The following is a 19,148-nucleotide window of genomic DNA, read 5'->3' on the forward strand; positions in this document are numbered from 1 at the left end:
TGTATGTATGTATGTATGTATGTATGTATGTATGTATGTATGTATGTGTGTGTGTATGTATGTATGTATGTATGTACGTATGTACTCATGTCCTGAATGCAGCCCTTGCAAGTAAAATCTGGTTGAAATTTTTCCTGAGTTTGTGATTCTTTATTGAGTAAACAATGTTAGTGAAAGAGACTACTACCAGGAGCAATTGCTTCTGACAGCATAGCTCCTTGTCATGATCACTGGTCTCTGCATGCTCCCCATTTGCTCAAGTTTCTGCCTCTTCATGTGATGATCATGTCCTCTGTCACCTAAGATTCAATTCAATTCAATTCAGTTTATTTACTGTATATAGCTCCAAATCACAACAAAGTTGTCTCAGGGCACTTTACAGGAACATTCACATACATAAAAAAGTCACTTAGTAAAGTCTCTATCTAAGGAATCCAGCAGACAAGTTGAATTTTGGCTTCATTGCAGTCTCCCATCCTGAGCAAGCACAGTGGCAACAGCGGAAAGGAAAAACTCCCTTTTAAAAGGAAGAAACCTCCAGCAGAACCAGGCTCAGGACAAGCGGCCATCTGCTTTGACCGGCTGGTTTGAGAGGACAGGAAGGAGAGACAAACGAACACAGAATGGTAGTTCCAGATAAATGTCCTGGTGTACTTGAAAGACAAAAACACATATTAAGGATTAAAAAAAATTACAAATACAAAACAGGGTGAGCAGAGTAAGTAAAGACAGTAGCAGAGTGAAAAGTGTGGTCAGTTTTTCCTCCAGCAGTCTAAGCCTATAGCAGCATAACTAAGAGACAGTTCAGGAAACCCAAGCTGACCCTAACAATAGGATTTAGCAAAAAGGAAAGTCTTAAGCCAAGTTTTAAAACTGGATAATGTGTCAGCCTCATGGACAGAGATTGGAAATTGGTTCCACAAGAGAGGAGCCTGATAACTGAAAGATCTGCCTCCCATTCTGTTTTTATAAATTCTAGGAACCACAAGTAAACCTTCAGCCTGAGAGCGAAGTGCTCTCTTAGGAAAATATGGAACAATATGATCTGTAATATAAGTTGGAGCTAGGTTGTTGAGAGCTTTGTAGTTTAGAAGTAAGATTTTGAATTCTATTCTGGATTTGACAGGGAGCCAATGGAGCTACTAACTCCAGTTAAGACTCTGGCAGCAGCATTTGGGATCAACTGAAGAGGTTTTAAAGAAATATTTGGACACCCAGATAATAAACCATTTCAATAGTCCAGTCTAGATGTGACAAATGCATGGACCAGTTTTTCTGCATCATTTTTAGATAAGATGTTTCAAATTTTAGTGATATTATGCAGGTGGAAGAAGGCAGTTCTAGTAACGTTTTTAATGTGGGGGATAAAAGACGTGTCCTGATCAAAAATAACACCAAGATTTTTAACATTAGAGCTGGAGGACAGATTAATGCCATCTAAGGAGGGAGAAAGACTGAAAAATTAATTCCTAAGGTGCTCAGGTCCAAAAACCAAAACCTCAGGTCGTTTTCACACTAGATAGTCCGGTAGACTCGGTTCGGGACCAATATTCATGAGCTTTTGTTTACATTTGAGCTGGTGAGTTTGCATTCACACTGCACTGTGCAGTCGAGTCAACCTGTTGAACCAACCTATTCCCCTGCTCTCCAGTGGGGGCGCTGCACCAAGAACTACTGAAAGAAACGACACAAAAAACTCTGAAGACACGTCTTCTTCTTCTGTAAATAAAAACAAAAATGAAGTGGCATCAAGTTTTAGCAGTTTTAGGAGTTATATTTTGTCATTTTTTAAAAATGGACTTAGCATGAGCAGAAGATGAGACAGAAGACCATGGAGAATATTGTTTTTCCACATAAGGCAGCTGACGGCTCCATATAAGGTCAGAGAAATGCGTGTTTGTTTATCCTGCGGAGCGGGGCCCGGTCTGTTTACATTCACACTGTACTCGAACCGCGCTGGAGTTCGCTTCTACCGGACCGAGACCTAGGTTTTAGCCCGGGCCAGAGTTCGCCTTTTTGTTCCATGACAGAGTTCGATGGCGCGTTCACACCTCCCTAAATGAACCGGACTTTCTAGGAAAACGAGCTAGAGTTCGATTAAAGTGGACTAAACAGGGCTAGTATGAATGCACCCTCAGTCTTGTCTGTGTTCAACAGGAGAAAATTAAGGGTCCATCCAGGTTTTTATGTCTTTAAGACATGCTTGTAGTCTAAGTAACTGACTGGATTCATCGGGTTTAATGGACAAATAAAATTGTGTTTCATCAGCATAACAATGAAAATGTATCCCATGCGGTTTAATAACTTTACCTAATGGAAGCATATATAAAGTAAAGAGTATTGGCCCAAGCACTGAGCCCTGAGGAACTCCATGATGAACTTTGGTGTATGAAGAAGATTTATTATTTACATTTACACACTGTAATCTATCAGATAGATATGATTTAAACCATTTTAGAGCTGTTTCTGTAATCCCAATATCATATTCAAGCCTCTGTAGTAAAATATTGTGATCAACCGTATCAAATGCAGCACTGAGGTCTAACAAGACCAGTATAGACACAAGTCCATTGTCTGAGGCCAAGAGAATATCATTAGTGACTTTTACTAGTGCTGTTTCTGTGCTATGATGAGCTCTAAACCCTGACTGAAACTATTCAAACAAATTATTTCTTTGTAGATGTTCACGCAACTGACCCTGCAACTATTTTCTCTAGAAATTTTGAGATGAAAGTTAGGTTAGATATAGGTCTATAATTGGCCAGAATTTCTGAATGAAGGTCAAACTTCTTAAGTAAAGGTTTAATTACAGCAACCTTAAAGCGCTGTGGTACGTAACCATCCATTAAAGACAAATTAAGCAGATCCAAAATGTGGACATTAATTAGGAGAAATACCTCTTTAAACAGGCTGGTTGGGATGGGATCTAGCAGACATGTGGATGGTTTGGATGAGGTTATTATTTTTGACAATTCAGAGAGCTCAACAGAACAAAAACTGTTCAAACACAAATCAAGCTCTAGTTACATTTTTAAAGTTGTCTCATTTGATGGTACTAGGGATAGTAGAAGGAAGGATGGTATGAATCCATCCATCCATCCATCCATTATCTTTTACCCACTTCTTCCATTTTGGGTCACGGGGGGATGGTTTGAATTTTCTATCTAAATTAAATAATTTTACTTATAAAGAATCTCATGAAGTCATCACTACTTATAGTTGCAGGGATACATGGTTCAATAGAAATGCGACTTGTAATTAGTCTAGCAATAGAACTAAACAGAAACCTAAGGTTATTTTTATTCTCATCTATGATAGATAAGTAATATAATTACATATAAATTATATATTCTAGCTTTACGGAGACCTTTCTTATATTTTAGCAGACTATCTTTCCAAGTTAAATAAAATCCTTCAACATTAGTAGAGCGTCATTTTCTCTCCTTGTTTCTAGATGCCTGCTTTAAAGTATGTAACTCAGAATTGAACCAAGGAGCCAGATTCCTCTGAATGATTACTTTCTTTTTCAGTGGAGCAATTTTATCAAGTGAAGTTTGCAGTGAAGTTGTAAAATGATCAACTAGGTGATTGGAGCGGCTGTGGCTGAATGGTTAGAGCAGTCGTCCTCCAATGCAAGAGTTGGGGGTTCAAATCCTCCAGCAGTCACGTGCCGTAGTGTCCCTGGGCAAGACACTGAACCCCTCATTGCCTCTGATGTGTGTCTCATCAGTGTATGAATGTGATAAAGCTCTGATTAGTCTCTTTAGAATGATTAGCTACGATTAGCTTTGTAGAGATCTAGTAGAGTGCTGAATGAATGGGTAAATGAGGACAAAGATTGAAGTGTAAAGCGCTTTGAGTATCTCTATAAGATAGAAAGGCGCTATATAAGTACAGTCGATTTACCATTTATGATCTAAGTCAGTGTTCTCTGATGCATTACTCTGCATGTCAGAGGAAAACATTGATGGAAGACATTGTTTAAATTCGGTTGCAGCGTTTTCTGATAAGCAACTGCTAATATGAAATTTACTATGACTGTGTAGTCATTTAATGAAAACTCAAAGGTAATTAAAAATGGTTAGACAGAATAGGATTTTGAGGAACTATTGCTAAGCCCTTAATCTCTATGCCATAGGTCAGAACTAAGTAAAGGGTGTGATGAGAATGAGTAGATGAGCCGACGTTTTGGGTAAACCAAATGACTATTTAATTATTAAAGGCTATGCTTAAGCTATCACTTTCAACATCTATGTGAATATTGAAATCACCCAATATTATGACTTTATCAGTATTTAGTAGTAAGTCAGTTAAGAATTCTGAGAATTCAGACAAAAACTGAGTGTAAGCACCTGGTGGACGATATATAACAACTAGTAAAAGTGGCTTTTCCTATTTCCATTTTGGATGAGTAAGACTGAGGGACAGCGATTCAAAAGCATCATAACTAATAACTGGTTTGGCATTAATCAATAATCCTGACTGAAAAATAGAAGCTACTCCTCCACCTTGGCCAGTTGTTCTAGGAACATGAAAATTTAAATAATTAACAGGAGTGGATTCATTTATACTAACAAAATCCTCCTGTTGTAGCCAAGTTTCTGTCAGACAGAATAAGGGGCCGTTTACACGGCGCATATTTTGAGTGCATCCGCAGCTTTCTCTCTGCGGTTCTGCTGATCATTTACACGACACCAGTGGCCCCCCTCTTTGAATCCGGAGGTTTCTGAACCAACCTTCCAGAGTGGAGGTTTTTCGCTGACCGCCCGCTCATAATGTAAACATCTCCCGCTGAGGCTTTGTGTTAAACCACATGCACACACGCATGCGCGGACAGACGCCATATTTCTATCAACATGGCGGCGGATACACTGCTTTCTGAACTATGATTGATGGAATATATTTTTAATCTCGTAGTTCATCTAGTTCAGATTCCAGGTGCTGTGACCAACATCTGTGTTGGAAGACACAATCTGATCCAGTTCTAATGTCGCTGTTTATAGAACGTGGCACGCGCACACGTCGTGCTGCACTTTAACATACTAAATGTTCTAAATAATAAGTTTAATAATAATAAACAGTATTTATCTTAAGTTTGAGATATATAATGAAGCTCTCTGAGCTAAATGAAGCTATCTGGACATTATGTAATTCAAATTACGTGATTAAAATGATGCTACACATATTGCATGCTATTAACGTTGAAAATGAAGACATCAGGTTTAATTTTTATTTTATTTATTTATTCAACACCACAAACTGATAATTAAACTGAACATTGAATGGATTGAATAAAAGAACTGAGGGGAATTTTAAATAAGTAGTTCATCCATCATCTCTCTCTTTGACCTCCTGCTGCCGAGCCTCGATCAGAACCGGTCCGCCTAGTGGGAGACAGCTCCTTCTTCTTTCAGGAAAAAATAAAAATAAAAACTCAGTTGGTTGTTTTGTAACCGAAGTAAACACAAGCTAACGTTATTAAGAACATTTGATTTACCTGCTGTAAACCAGCTACTGATTATCATGGAGTAAAGTCCAACAATGTCGACTCGGTTCTGGTCCACTGAGCGACCAGTGTGGAGCAGTTAGACAAAGCGGTCCTGCTTGGCGTCAAATCTGTCGACTCTTTTATCCAAAATCCAGCCAGAATCCACCTTTAACTTGTTGTTAAGATGTTGTTAGCTGAGCTTTTTAGCTCACAGGACACAGCGTGTCGAGGCAGCACGCATGCGCATTAGGTGAAGGTACAAAATTCACAGCGCCATCTAATGACCCGGCATGGTAACTACAGCAGATTCGGGAGGGCGGGGGGGAATCTTGCGGATGCATGTAAACCCAAGATACGACCGTGTCAACGCAGATCTTTTCCTCTAATTAACATAGGAAAAAAACTACATTTCCCCCCATCGTTTCCGTGTAAATAGGGCCTAAATTGTTGCTTACGTACTGTAACCCCAGATTCTATGAGTATAGGCGTAGCCCTTTAAGACTGTCGCAAGTGGGTGCGCTGCGCAGCGCAACACTGAAAACTTTAGTCCATGCCCACCTGCTGTGTGGGCCTTACCTCGGTCCGTATAATTTACGGTGAGACCGGAAAATAGGCTCTCAAATAGCTTTTTCTTCAGCCATTAAGAACCAGTGAGGCCCAGAGCTTAAAGGGCTACACCTATACTCATAGAATCTGGGGTTACAGTACGTAACCATCTTTCTATTTCATATAGGCTTCGCCCTTTAAGACTATTGCTAGTGGGTTAAAGGCGAAGCAGGATGTAGTCTATGTCTCACTGGGTCCATTCAGATACAACATGAAGCACCTGCTTGCACAGAAAAACATTCATCACTCAGCCTTCTGTGTGCGTAATTACGCGCTGCGTAATTGCATGCTCCATGTGCAGGAGCGCACCTGAGAAGATCTCTGGTGAGGAAAAAAAAGCTGAGCTAGCAGACCTGCTGCTGTGAATATGAACAACAGAGGATATGAATTATAACAGTGTAACGATAAATAGAGCAGACCAAAAGCTCCTCAGGATGAACCGGTTAATAATAATAAAATCAGCAGTCATGAACTTGTGACTGTTAATAAATATATCACACTGCGACTGCATGCAGGCAGATGTGAGCTCAAAAGTGAGGCTCCATGAAACAAATAATCATTATGTCAGAACCTTGAAAACAGAATGGGTCATGGCGAAAGTAGAAACATCACGTTGATGAAAACAAATAAATGAACACAGCGATGACCAGGCAGCTGCCATACAAATATCCTCCACTGTCATCCCTCCATGCAGACCCATGGAGGATGAAAACCCTCTGGTGGAATGTGCTGAGATTCTCTGGAGGATCCAGTCCAGATGAACTGTAAGCTTCAGAAATAGCCCCCACAACCAGTGTGAGAGGCGCTGGGTGGATAGAGGATGTCCTGAAGAGCTGTCCCAGTAATGCACGAACATACGCTGAAAACGGCGCAGTGCGGCCGTGTGCGCCACGTAACATAAAAAATGCGCGCATGGGACAGAAGGAGGTGAGATGTTGCTTCCTCCTCAGAATTATGAGGAAGAGGATAAAACCCATCTAAGGTTATCACTCTCAATCTGAATGAGCTTGTGATGTTTTTCAGTGCAGGGTTAAAACGTAGTACAGCTGAACTGGGGTCAGCTTGAATTCTGAGACATGAGGGAGTAACAGAGAGAGCAAACAAACACTCACTCTCTTTGCCGACGTCAGAACTAACAGCAGGGCTGTTTTAATGACAGAATTTAAGTGAAACCTGATCTAAAAGCTCAGAATGAGATTTGATCAGAGTGTGCAGGACCATCATTAGGTCTCACTGTGAAGCTAGTGGACGTGACACTGTTCTGTGTCTCTGTACACCTTTCAGAAAACGCTTCATCAACGGGTGATTAAGAACTGTTCTGTCACCGAAGCCCTCGTGACAGGAAGAAATAGCTGCAGCATAAGTTTTAATTGTACTGAACGCTAGATCTCTGACCGTCAGCTGCTACTGAAAGGACAGCATGCTACCTAGTGGACATGAGATAGCCCCTACGCCTTTCTCTGCGCACCAGTGCTAAAAAACTGTCCATTTGATGTGTACAGCATTGTGGTGGAAGCAGCTCGTGCGCAACACATCCTGTGGGAGCCCCATCTTTTCTAAAAGAATCTGTTCAGCGGACAGACCCAAAAATGCTGACCTATTGCTGGGTAACTCCTGATCGCTCTTCCTGCCTGGAGGAGAGCCCCCCCCCCCACAGCAGTTCCCATGGCCGACCCGATATCAGTCGCTGCAGATTCGGGAACCATGGAGCACATATGCTTTGGGAAGCTACGAGGATGACTGACGTTTCTTCCTCCCGGACCCGGTCCAGGGTCCGTGATATCGGCAGGACTGGAGGGAATGAATAAAGGAGCATTTTTGGCCACGGGCTGTGAGCCAAGGCGTCCACTCGTAACGGTGGGTCATCTCGTGGGCTCATTGAGAACCATAACTGACACTGGGCGTTCTCTCATGTGGCGGACAGATCCACTGCTGCTCGGCCAAACCTGCTCCAAAGTCCGAGAAATCAGCTCAGGATGGAGGCTCCAGTCTCTGTGGCGGGGACCGCCCCTCGACATGATATCCGCTCGCTTGTTCAGGACGCTGGGAATGTACACTGCTCTGATGGAGAGCAGGTTTTTGTGTGTGCTCAACACAATAGCTGTTTTGCGATGCATAACGGTTGGGCTGAGCGCATGTCTCCCTGACGGTTTATGTAAACTGTCGTCACTTTGTTGTCTGTGTGGATCAGAACATGCTGATCCCGCAGCAGGGGGCAAATGCTGAGTCACGTTTCAGACCATGAAACATTCTAGCACATTATGTAAAGCGACATGTGGTCCAGCCACTGTGCTCCGACTGCTTGGGACAGACACACTCCTCCCAGCTTGACAGCAACACGTCTGTGAAAACTGAGACGTGTGGGTAGGTCTGCTGATGGGAACTCCCTCTGACAAAATGAGAGGGTTTCCCCAGTGATTCAGATCGGTTCTCACGGAGTGGGACACAAAGATAATCCACCTCTTCTGGCGCACAGGATCTATGTGCAGGCAGGCGAACCATCTCTGAAGGCCTCTCATGTGAAGTAGGCCCAGCGGAACCACATGTGGGCCGCTGACATCGTCCCAAGAGTCGTATGACAGGGAGAACTGTCATTATGCTGCAGGATTTGACACAGCGGAACTGGGTTTGACATGGAGGAGCTGAGCTGATAGAGCTTCGGCTCTCGGCTGTGATAAACGGGCTCTCATTGTAGTTGAGTTTAGCTCCACTTCCAGATAAACAATCATCTGGGATGGACAAACGGAAGCTTTTCCCAGTTTATAGAAACCCCAGGATTAGCAGGTAGAACACTAGAGTTTTGGTCTGTGTGACAGCTTTCTAACTGGACCGAGCTAATAAGAGCAGATTGTCCAGATAAAAAGAATTCTCATTCCTGCCATGTGTAATGACTGCAGAGCCGTCTCCACGCATTTCAAGAACGTGCGTGGGGTGTTTCAGAATGATGGAAATGTGAAAATATGCATTCTTCAGATCTATGGAGGTGAAAATCAGTCGTTCTGGTGAAGTTCTCCATCAGCTGTTAGTCAGCATGTGGAATTGTCTCCCCATGATCGAATTGCTGAACATGAACAGGTTGAGAATGGTCTCATCCCTCCGTTTTTTTCTCAGAACCAGGAAGTAGTGGGAGGAAAAACAACGTATTTTCCTCTCTGTTGGGAAATCTGGAAATCACGTTTTTCGTCAGAAATTCCTGAACTTCTGACTGGAGAGACGAGCTCTGTTCTGGAGAAGACAGAATTGTCTCTATAATCCCTCTGAACGGTGAGGATTGAGCTGCGAACTGCAGCGTGTAACCCCTTCTGATCAGACGGTCCATCCATCTGTCCAGGGAACACACTCGCTGTCACTCTGAGTAACGCTCGGAGAGCGGGCACGCATTTGTGTTGTGTCATGTTTCTCATGAACGTCAACCAGACTAAAAATCCTTACTGCCATCATTCACTCCGGAGATTCTCCGGGGGAAACCTGAGGAGGGCTCCGACAGAAAAAGGGCTGTATGTGTGCCTCTGTGCTGAGCCCAAGCTGCGGTCTCACATAGAGCTGAGGTGAGCCAGCGCACACTGAGAGGAAGTGTGAGCGCTTTCTGGGTGAGACGCCATTTCGGTGGAGGCTGCAGCTGTCGTGGAGAAAACACGTTTACTCTCGCTGCGCTGTGAGTGGGCATAAAACAGCAGAAATTAAAACGGGCTCTGGCTGAAAACGAGGGATTTTACTGGACTCGGTCTGCTGAAAAAACATAATTTTAGCTGACGTGGCAGACGAGTGTTTTGTGATATTTACTGAACTGTGGTGCCATTTAAAATGCTGTTTAGAGGTTACTGGATCATTCTGTGTGGGGAGTGTGTGAAGAGAGGCAGCTGTGAGCTCAGCTGATCAGACAGTCTCAGATGAAAAAACTTTACTTCCAGAGGTGCTTCTGTTTTATATAAAAAACATACATCATCAAAAAAGCACATACCTTCCCCTCAAGGATCTGTTACCTGGTGGAAGGGGCCGGCGGAGGTGCGGGGCGTGAAATCGCTGTCGCAGCTGTAGAGTGCCTCTGCTGCTGTTGCTGGCCAAGGCGGTCCCTCTAGTGGCCGGAGGGGCGAGAGGAGGACTGTGACGTCACCAGATGGTGAGGTCTCTGAGACCTCCTCAGACCTTTGCGATTTCTCAGGGATGGTCCTGAAGTTGGCCCCCAACAGCACCTCTGAGGTGATGAGGCCCTCCAGCAGGTCTTTCTGCAGCCTCTCAGACAAGAATGGCGAGAGGCGGAGCCAAGTGTTCCTCTAGATCATGGTCATCCAGGCGGCGATGCAGGACAGAAAGACCGCAGAGGTGGCACATGTTTAAGATGACATCAGCAGCTTTAGAGAAAGAGAGCTCTTTGTCTCCTCCAGCAGGTCTGCTTCCTCCAGCCTCTTAGAGACGCTGTAGGCCAGCAGGGTGATGTTGTTGTTTGCTGCGGTCATCTGGAATGTGCACTGGTGAGCACAGTTGAGACCATGTCACCATCTGGTCATGCTTCCCTGGAGGGACAGGTTGCTGGTCCATCCTGGAAGGTTTAGCCCCAAGTGTCACCGCCAAGCTTGGCTCCGGGGGGGGGGGGACCGAGGGAAAAAACACAGATCAGTAAAACCCTCTACTCTGGAGATGGAGGTGAAGGTGAAGATGGATGTCTTCAGCTTGCCGGGCCCAGCTGCAGCCTCGTTCCAGTGTGACATCACAGCTGGAGAGCAAGGCCAGATGGGATCAGGGCGATGAGCCAGGGCGGAGCCAATCTTGCCACCAGATCATCCGATCAGTGCGGAGGGAGGTGAGGGACAGAAAGTCCCTTGTGTTAACATCCTCCTGGATTATGCCAGGCAGCTCCGACGGCTGGGAGCGGTGTGGTCATCGACGTGGGAAGATCCTAGGTGGCTGAGCATCTGCTCGGCCACTCGTCTTCCGTCACTATGCTCTCCAGGAGGGAAGGGGCGGTTCCGCATTGCCTTTCTCGGAGGAATCATTCGATTCACTGCGTGACTCTGCGTCAAAGAAGGCGATGGCATCGTCCCGCGCATAGCGTCCCACCACAGAAAAAAACACTTAGCAGAGCTGCTGCCAACAATGCCTTTTTTGAGGGAATCATCCGATTCACCTTGAGAATAAAACATGTTAGAAAAGGTGGTGGCATCGTCCAACAAGTAGCGGCCCTCCACAGAAAAACATTCAGCGGGGCTGTTGCTAGCATCACCTTTTTAAGGAAATCGTTTGATTACCATGAGGAAAAAACACATTAGAAAAGGCAGTGGCGTCGTCCAGCGAGTAGCGGCCCTCCACGGAAAAACATTCAGTGGGGCTGCTACTAACATTGCCTTATTCAAGGAAATCATTCGATTACCACGGGCAAAAAAAACATTAGAAACAGATATGGCATTGTCCAGCGGGTAGCAGCCCGCCACGGAAAAGCACTCCTCTGCACTTACCTTGAACAAGGCTGCTTGTCTGCTTCTCCTCAGGGAGGAAGAGCTCACCGGGACGGCAGGGGGTTGGAGTGGCGGAGACCCAGGCATCCTTAGCAAAAGTTGTGCCAGTCAGAGCTGGACAACTTTTCTTTCTTCGTTATTCTGACAGTGCTAGCTAGCTGGCTGAAGAAAAAATGGGAGTTGATTACCCAGTCTCACCGTAATTTATACGGACCGGGGGTAAGGTCCACATAGCAGGTGGGTGTGGACTAAAGTTTTCAGTGCTGCGCTGCGCGCCTAGGGATAAACCCACTAGCTGCAGTCTTAAAGGGTGAAGCCTATACGAAATAGAACAGAATGATGATCAGTTATCAGTTCATTAACTAACAGCAATTAAGAGAAAAGGAATCTGATGTTCAATAATCCACATTTAATGATTTTATGATTTTTTGCTCTGGTAAAGTAACTGTGTTTATTTTAATAAGATTTTTGTGGTTTATATTTTTAGAGTTGATTTTTGGTTTATTTAATTTGAGCCGTGGGCGAGTTGACACTATTTCAATGGGGGTATGGGTGGGTAACAGAGGAGAAGCACCAGAGAGGTGTGGAAGACTACAACTCTGCTTCCTGGACTGGACCCTGGGTTGTCAATAATTTGGGTGATAAAACAAAATCAGCCATATTTTTAGAAAGAATAGCGGCTCTGTCCAAAGTGGAATGGATGCCATCTTTCCTCATCAGACCAGGTTTTCCCAAAAAAGAACTGCAGTTATCTATGTTGCCCATATCGTTGCCAGAACACCACCTGGACACCCAGCGGTTAAACAACGACATTACGGCCAAACATGTCATCGCTGGTCAGGTTGGGGATGGGGTCAGAGAAAACTACTGAGTTTGACATGGTTTTAGCAAAGTCACACATCGAAGCAACATTAATTTTAGTGACCTCCGATTGGCGTAACCGGATGTCATTACCGCCGATGTGAATAACAATCTTACTGTATTTAGCCTTAGCCTTAGTCAGCAGTTTCAGATAAGATTCTATTTTGCCCGCAGAATGCATTTCACTATGGCCGCTGGAGTTCCTAAAGCCATGTTTTGGACTATAGAGCTGCTAATAACCAGGGTCTGCTTCTCAGCGGGTGTCACTGAGCGAGGAAAATCGATTAGAAATGTGAACGGGTCCGTGGTGAACTGGGGGCTTATCCTTAGCACTATGTTTTCTCCGGACATCACCTAGCCGGCCTGGGGTCCCGGCTGCTCGGGTCTGCTGGAAGACTGATAACGGAAGCTAAACTCTGTGGTTCCGCGCTGTCTAAGGGGACCTGGCTAGCTACTGGTTTTTCTACAGTGCGGAGCCGAGCTTCCAGTTCAGACAGCCTCTCCTCCAAAGCTACCATAAGACTACATTTGTTACATACCTCATTACCACTAAAGGAGGCAGAGGAGTAGCTAAACATCTGACACGCAGAGCAAGTGAAAACAGAGGAAGCCAGGAGAGAAGCAGCAGCCATGCTAAGCTAATGCTAGCAAGAGCTAGCAGTTCCCAATACACCAATAAAAACCGAGAAGTGTTGAAAGATAAAAGGTGCTTTAAGCACTATCCAACAGTAGAAAAACAACTGTACTGTGTTTGTGAACTAGAATGAAAAACTGTGCAAAAGACAGATAAATCCAGAAAGCAAGAGAACTTGAGCTACCATGCTCACAGGCCTATGTCATTCTGCCACACCCACTCTTCACCTGATGATCATAAGAGTTTATTCACCACACCTGTTCATGCCCATATTTTAGGACTTCTCTTACCACTCCTCACCACCAGATTATCGTACCTTTCAAGGTTTATGATATCCAGCCTTCTTGTTCCTGTTCACATTCACGCCTGACTCTCAAGCCTTGTTCTTTGGATTCGACCTCACACCTTGTCTTTTAGATTTACTGCTGTGCCTGCCCCTTGTCTGATTCTGCTATGCTCATCTGACCCTGGTATAACTAAGTTTTTGGCCTTATGGATTTTGGATTTATGGATTGCCCCATTGGACTTGTATTCTGGACCTCTGACTACCTGTGCATGACCCCCACTTAGTTGAGCGGACTTCACTATTGGATTGCCCATTGGACTTGTATTCTGGACCTCTGACTACCTGTGCATGACACCCACTTAGTTGATCGGACTTCACTATTAGATTGCCCCATGGACCACGTTAATCACAGTGCTCCTCCAGCTGTCCTGTATCTAGTTACAGTGATGTCATCTCTCCAGACTCTGACAAGTGGCTCTCACCCCACCTGCCTGTGCAGACCTGTTACCACAACTGGACCCTGACTTTTACCAGCAGCTGCACATCTTTAAATTTATTTAAGTTGTTTTACACTCTTGTTGTTTGGCTATATTCTGAATCCAAACCCCTGACTCTTGACACTCCTAGGATCATTCAGGTGCACAAACTCCACTATATGCTATATGGTGGCGATTCATGCAGGAGATAATAAATATAATTAAACCACAAATTTACACTGACAGATGATGTTAATGAACACATCTTGACTCACCGAAACTTTCTACAGTTCCTCACAGCTGGAATCAGCCTCCATTGTCCCTCCTTTGATGTACTGTACTTCTTCAGGTCCAGCTTATCCAGAACCTCCTCTGACATCTGTAGCATGTAGGCCAGAGCTGAGCACTGGATCTCAGAGAGGACTTTTCCTGGTGTGTTCTTTGTCTTCAGAAACTCTTGGATCTCCTGATGAACTGAGAGGTCATTCATCTCCATCAGACAATGGAAGATGTTGATGCATCTGTCTGGAGAAGTACCGAAACTGTTCACCTTCTTCAGGTTCTTGATGACTCTTTTGATGGTTTCTGTATGGTTCTCTGTCTGACCCAGAACGCTTCCTAAAAGTTTTTGGTTAGACTCCACAGAGAGGCCATGAAGAAAGCGAACAAACAGGTCTAGGTGGCCTGTTTTACTTCTCAGGGACTTTTCCAAAACTCTGTACAAGAAAACATTAAGAGACCAGTGTTGACCAGCTTTGAAAATAACATTTCCCAGAAACCTCTTCATCACCTCCATGTTCCTGTTGGTGAAACAATGGAACATGTAGATGGCAGCCAGAAACTCCTGAATGCTCAGATGAACAAAGCAATAGACTGGTTGCTGGAAGATCACACACTCTCTTCTGAAGATCTCTGTACAAACTCCTGAGTACACCGTGGCCTCTGTGACATCCAGACCACACTGATCCAGGTCTTCTTGGTAGAACATGATGTTTCCTTCCTCCAGATGTTCAAACGCCAGCCTCCCCAGCTTCAGAAGGACGTCCCTGTCAGCCTCTGTCAGCTCCTGTGGACTGGTCTCAGGTCCTTCATGGTACTTCTTCTTCTTCCTGTTTGTCTGAACCAGCAGGAAATGTGAGTACATGTCAGTCATGGTCTTGGGCAGCTCTCCTCTCTGCTCTGTAGTCAACATGTGGTCCAGAACTGTAGCAGTGATCCAGCAGTAGACTGGGATTCCACACATGATGTGGAGGCTCCTGGAGGTCTTGATGTGGGAGATGATTCTGCTAGACAGCTCTTCATCACTGAACCTCCTCCTGAAGTACTCCTCCTTCTGGGCATCGGTGAAGCCTCGTACTTCTGTTAGCCTGTCCACACATGAAGAAGGAATCTGATTGGCTGCTGCAGGTCTGGAAGTGATCCAGACCAGAGCCAAGGGCAGCAGGTTCCCCTTGATGAGGTTTGTCAGCAGCACATTGAGCGAGGACTTCTGTGTCACATCAGAAATTAGCTGACTGTTGGAGAAATCCAGGTAGAGTTTGCTTTCATCCAGGCCATCAAAGATGAATAGAAGTTTACAGACAGACAGCTTCTCTGCTGGGAGCTTCTGTAATGTTGGATGGAAAACATGGAGCAGCGTGAGAAGACTGTGCTGCTCATCTCTGATTAAGTTCAGCTCCCTAAACGAAAGCACAACCACCATGCCCACATCTTGGTTCTCCAAGCCTTCAGCCCAGTCCAGAGTGAACTTCAGCACCGAGAAGGTTTTTCCAACACCAGCGACACCATTGGTCAGAACCACTCGGATGAATCCATGTTGCTCAGGTAAGGCTTTAAAGATATCTTGGCACCTGATTGGAGTGTCATGAACTTTCTTTATCTTAGAAGCTGTCTCTAGCTGCCTCACCTCATGTTGGGTATTAACCTCCTCATTCTGCCCGTCTGTGATGTAGAGCTCAGTGTAGATCCTGTTCAGTAGGGTTCTACTTCCTGTTTCATCAAGTTCTTCAGTCACACATTCACATCTTCTCCTCAGACTGACCTTATGTTCATCTAAAACTTCCTGCAAAGCAACATCTGATGGAAAAAACAGAACAAACAGAAAGGAAACAGTCATCCTGTTTGAAGACACAAACTGATTCAGATCATCATTGTTTGTTCTTGTTCTTATTAGTCCCTGTGTACACAATTTCATTCCACCACATGTACCACATGTGGTGTGCATGACAAATAAAGAACCTTGAATCCTTTTTTCCCATTTCTGCCTCCTGAACTCCATTTCGTTGATAAAACTTGAACTATGCTCTCCTTTTATTAAGCATCACTGTAAAGTCATCAGTAAATCATAAAGTAAATTTGTGATAGTGATATTAAATTTGGAGTTAAGCTAAACTCTATAAATCAGACATTCTGTGATGTGGGACTATAGGTGACTAGGCATAGGTAAAGGTTGTAGTAGGCCAGCAGGAGGTTGGTTTCCACTTTTGTTGTCCAAAAAAAGTTAAAAACACTCTTGCTGTGGGCACAGATGGATCAGGTAGCAACAAATTCCTTGATGTCTTGATTCATGTTTAAATTATTATTATTGCCGTGTGGGCTGCACTTATTATTATTGCAGTGTGGGCTGCAGAAGAATCTTCCTTCTGCCACTCCTTCCTCCTCTGCCGATCAGAGAATTGGGCGTGGCTGAGAGCGCAGAGTGAAGCAGTGGCAGAGAGCTGAGTTCATGACATGCTGTGCGCTTTTAGAGCATTTAGAGTTTAGAAATATTGTTGTTTAGAAATATTGTTTAGTATTGCAAGAGTGTGGGAAGGGTTTAAAATGCTGCCTTAATATTAGGGATGGGGTCGATCCGATCCAGTATCGGTATCGGCCTCCGATACCAGCAAAATTTACGTATCGGATTTTTCCGATCCACCTGCCGATACTTCCGATCCATGATGCATGTTGGCTTCAAACTATGGAATGGATTTCCTGAATGGCGGTGTGTCTCATGAACCCAGAGTAATAAGACCCGCTTCACATTCAGGAAATCCATTTCATAGTTTGCAGCCAGCTACAATGTGAGGACTGAGTGAGCAGCACTGTGGCTAACAGCTAACAAACTTTTCATCGAAACATGTCCGCTGTGTGGAAGTATTTTACACTAGAAATACCACAAAACAAGACAGCATCATACAATGTCTGCAGTGCCATAGCGCCACTTTTAACCGCGGTAAAGTTAGTTTTATGTTGGACATTCGAGCTCCGTGGTTTCAGCGGGGCGCTGCTCTTTGCTCAGCCCACAACAGGTAACTCGACCCCGGCCAGCCGCGTCCAATCTGCCCTGCTCAGTCTGCCCGTCTCTGAGGAGGGACAGACTCAGCGCAGCTGCCCCAAATCAGGCTGCTTGCTTCGTATTGAACAAGAAGAAGACCGCTGAAACCACGGAGCTCAAATGTTTACAGACAAGTTACCAAACTTCATCATAATTAATGACCAACCACTATCAGTTGTAGAAAACGAAAAATTTCACAGCTTGATACTTGCAGCCAAGATATAGTTTACCCTCCAGGAGATATTTATCAGTACAACAGTAAACAATCATAAAAAACATATGATTTGAAAATTATATTAAAAACAAAAACAGCTACATTATAAAGTGATGTAAAATACTAAAAACAGGAACATGTCTGTTGGTTTATGCCAGGTGTTTGAAGCCATTTAACATTTTATTTTTTTAATTAATTTATTCATTCATTTAAAAAAAAAAAAATCATCAAAAAGAAAACATTGAATGAAAAGAGTGCAGAAAGAAGAAAAAATTATTATTATATCTGCCCCTTATTTAAAAAAATATAAAATAACTTTAAACAATCACTTAAATTAATCACTTTAATATCCACTTTAAAACTAGGAATTAAAAAAAAAACATGTTTTGTGTTAGCAGAATTTAATTCTAACTTTAAAACTTATCCAACATTAATAAAACTTACCTCAAGTTGCCTTTTTGGACATGCATGCATATATTTGTACAAATTGTACTTGAGAGCAGATTATTACAGCCTCATATAAAATCAATGATGATCATGATATCGGAACTGGATCGGTATCGGCCGATATTTAGATTTAGGTATCGGGATCGGATCAGAAGTAAAAAAACAAAAAAATAATAAAGTTTGTTTGGAAGTTGAAAAAAAAAAGTGGATCGGTGCATCCCTACTTAATATATATATATACTGTATATATAAAAATACTAAAATAAACTACTACTCACTAGTTGTACTACTATTCCTACTTAGCGGTTTTTCACTTATCGTGGGTCTTCAGGATATGGATACCTCGTGATAAACGAGGGACTGCTGTATACTGTTTTCACAGGAACGCTTTTTTTATGCCCATGTTCAAAACTCTGTTGCTGTAGCTACTGATTTAGTTTGGTCTCCTTATTCCTGCAGCTGCAAACAGCACAAAAGGTACCTGAACTCAGCAAGGCTATTTTTGTCAGATTTATGGTTGTTAATAAATGTAAACAAAGCAAAATTAATAATGGTCCGTGCTCCTCTACAATGGTTAACCAATACTTACTGTTACTTCTTGGGTGTGACAGGAAGTTGTACCCATAATCATTTATACAGTAGAGCCCCCAGGAATAAGGTGGATAAAGATTTAGAACCTACACACTGTATTGTATGTTTTAAAACTGTGTCTGTATTAAAGCAGCAGGATACCAAAAATGTCTTACCTTGTATGGAGCTGCTCTGACTGGCTGTCTGGGGTTCAGATTCAGTTCTGGATCTTTTTACACACTTGGGACAGAATGAGAGTCCTGATGGTGCAGACCGATCCCAGTATGAGGCAATGCACCATCTGCAGAACAAGTGTCCACAGCTCGTAGAAACTGGACCCTTCAGGACATCCTGGCATGAAAGACAGCAGGACAGCTGCTCCTCTTCACGAACAGCCTTCCTTTTCTTCCCTCTGTGGAGACATTTATTCATCATCATCACTGATAAAACAAAAACTGGAACACAGAGTGTTTATGCAATTTATTCTAACATCTCTGACTACAGGATGATGAGAATGTTGTTATTAAAGCTTGTCCAATATTAACAACAAAGCTAAGCAAAGGCAGAAAAATATACAACTTCTCTGACTTTTATGTAGTCATTGTCTTTCTATCTGTGGAGAATGCATGTCGTATTTCTAAATTAAGTTATGAATGTTGACACTTTTTACAAATTACTGTACAAATAAGTAGTTCAGCTTTTCCACTACCTATTCCTTTGTGTTGTTTTTTGTGTACCGGTATATACATATACCTATATGTATATGGGAGCAAACCTATATATATATATATATATAT

At 43.4% G+C, this 19,148-nt stretch overlaps 1 protein-coding gene across 1 annotated transcript in view; it reads right to left on the minus strand.

The window, feature by feature from the left end:
* Positions 1-19,148, minus strand: part of LOC119426836 (NACHT, LRR and PYD domains-containing protein 12-like) — a 59,032-nt gene that overhangs the window by 24,749 nt on the left and 15,135 nt on the right. The window contains exons 5-6 of the mRNA XM_037694419.1: positions 18,534-18,763; positions 14,080-15,889 (exon numbers count right to left, since the gene is read on the minus strand). Coding sequence (XP_037550347.1) covers positions 14,080-15,889; positions 18,534-18,763 — 2,040 coding nt within the window. The remainder of the gene's footprint in view (positions 1-14,079; positions 15,890-18,533; positions 18,764-19,148) is intronic.

This window comes from Nematolebias whitei, chromosome 20 (genome assembly GCF_014905685.2).
Source record: "Nematolebias whitei isolate Nwh7 chromosome 20, NemWhi1, whole genome shotgun sequence".
NCBI classification, from domain to species: domain Eukaryota; kingdom Metazoa; phylum Chordata; class Actinopteri; order Cyprinodontiformes; family Rivulidae; genus Nematolebias; species Nematolebias whitei.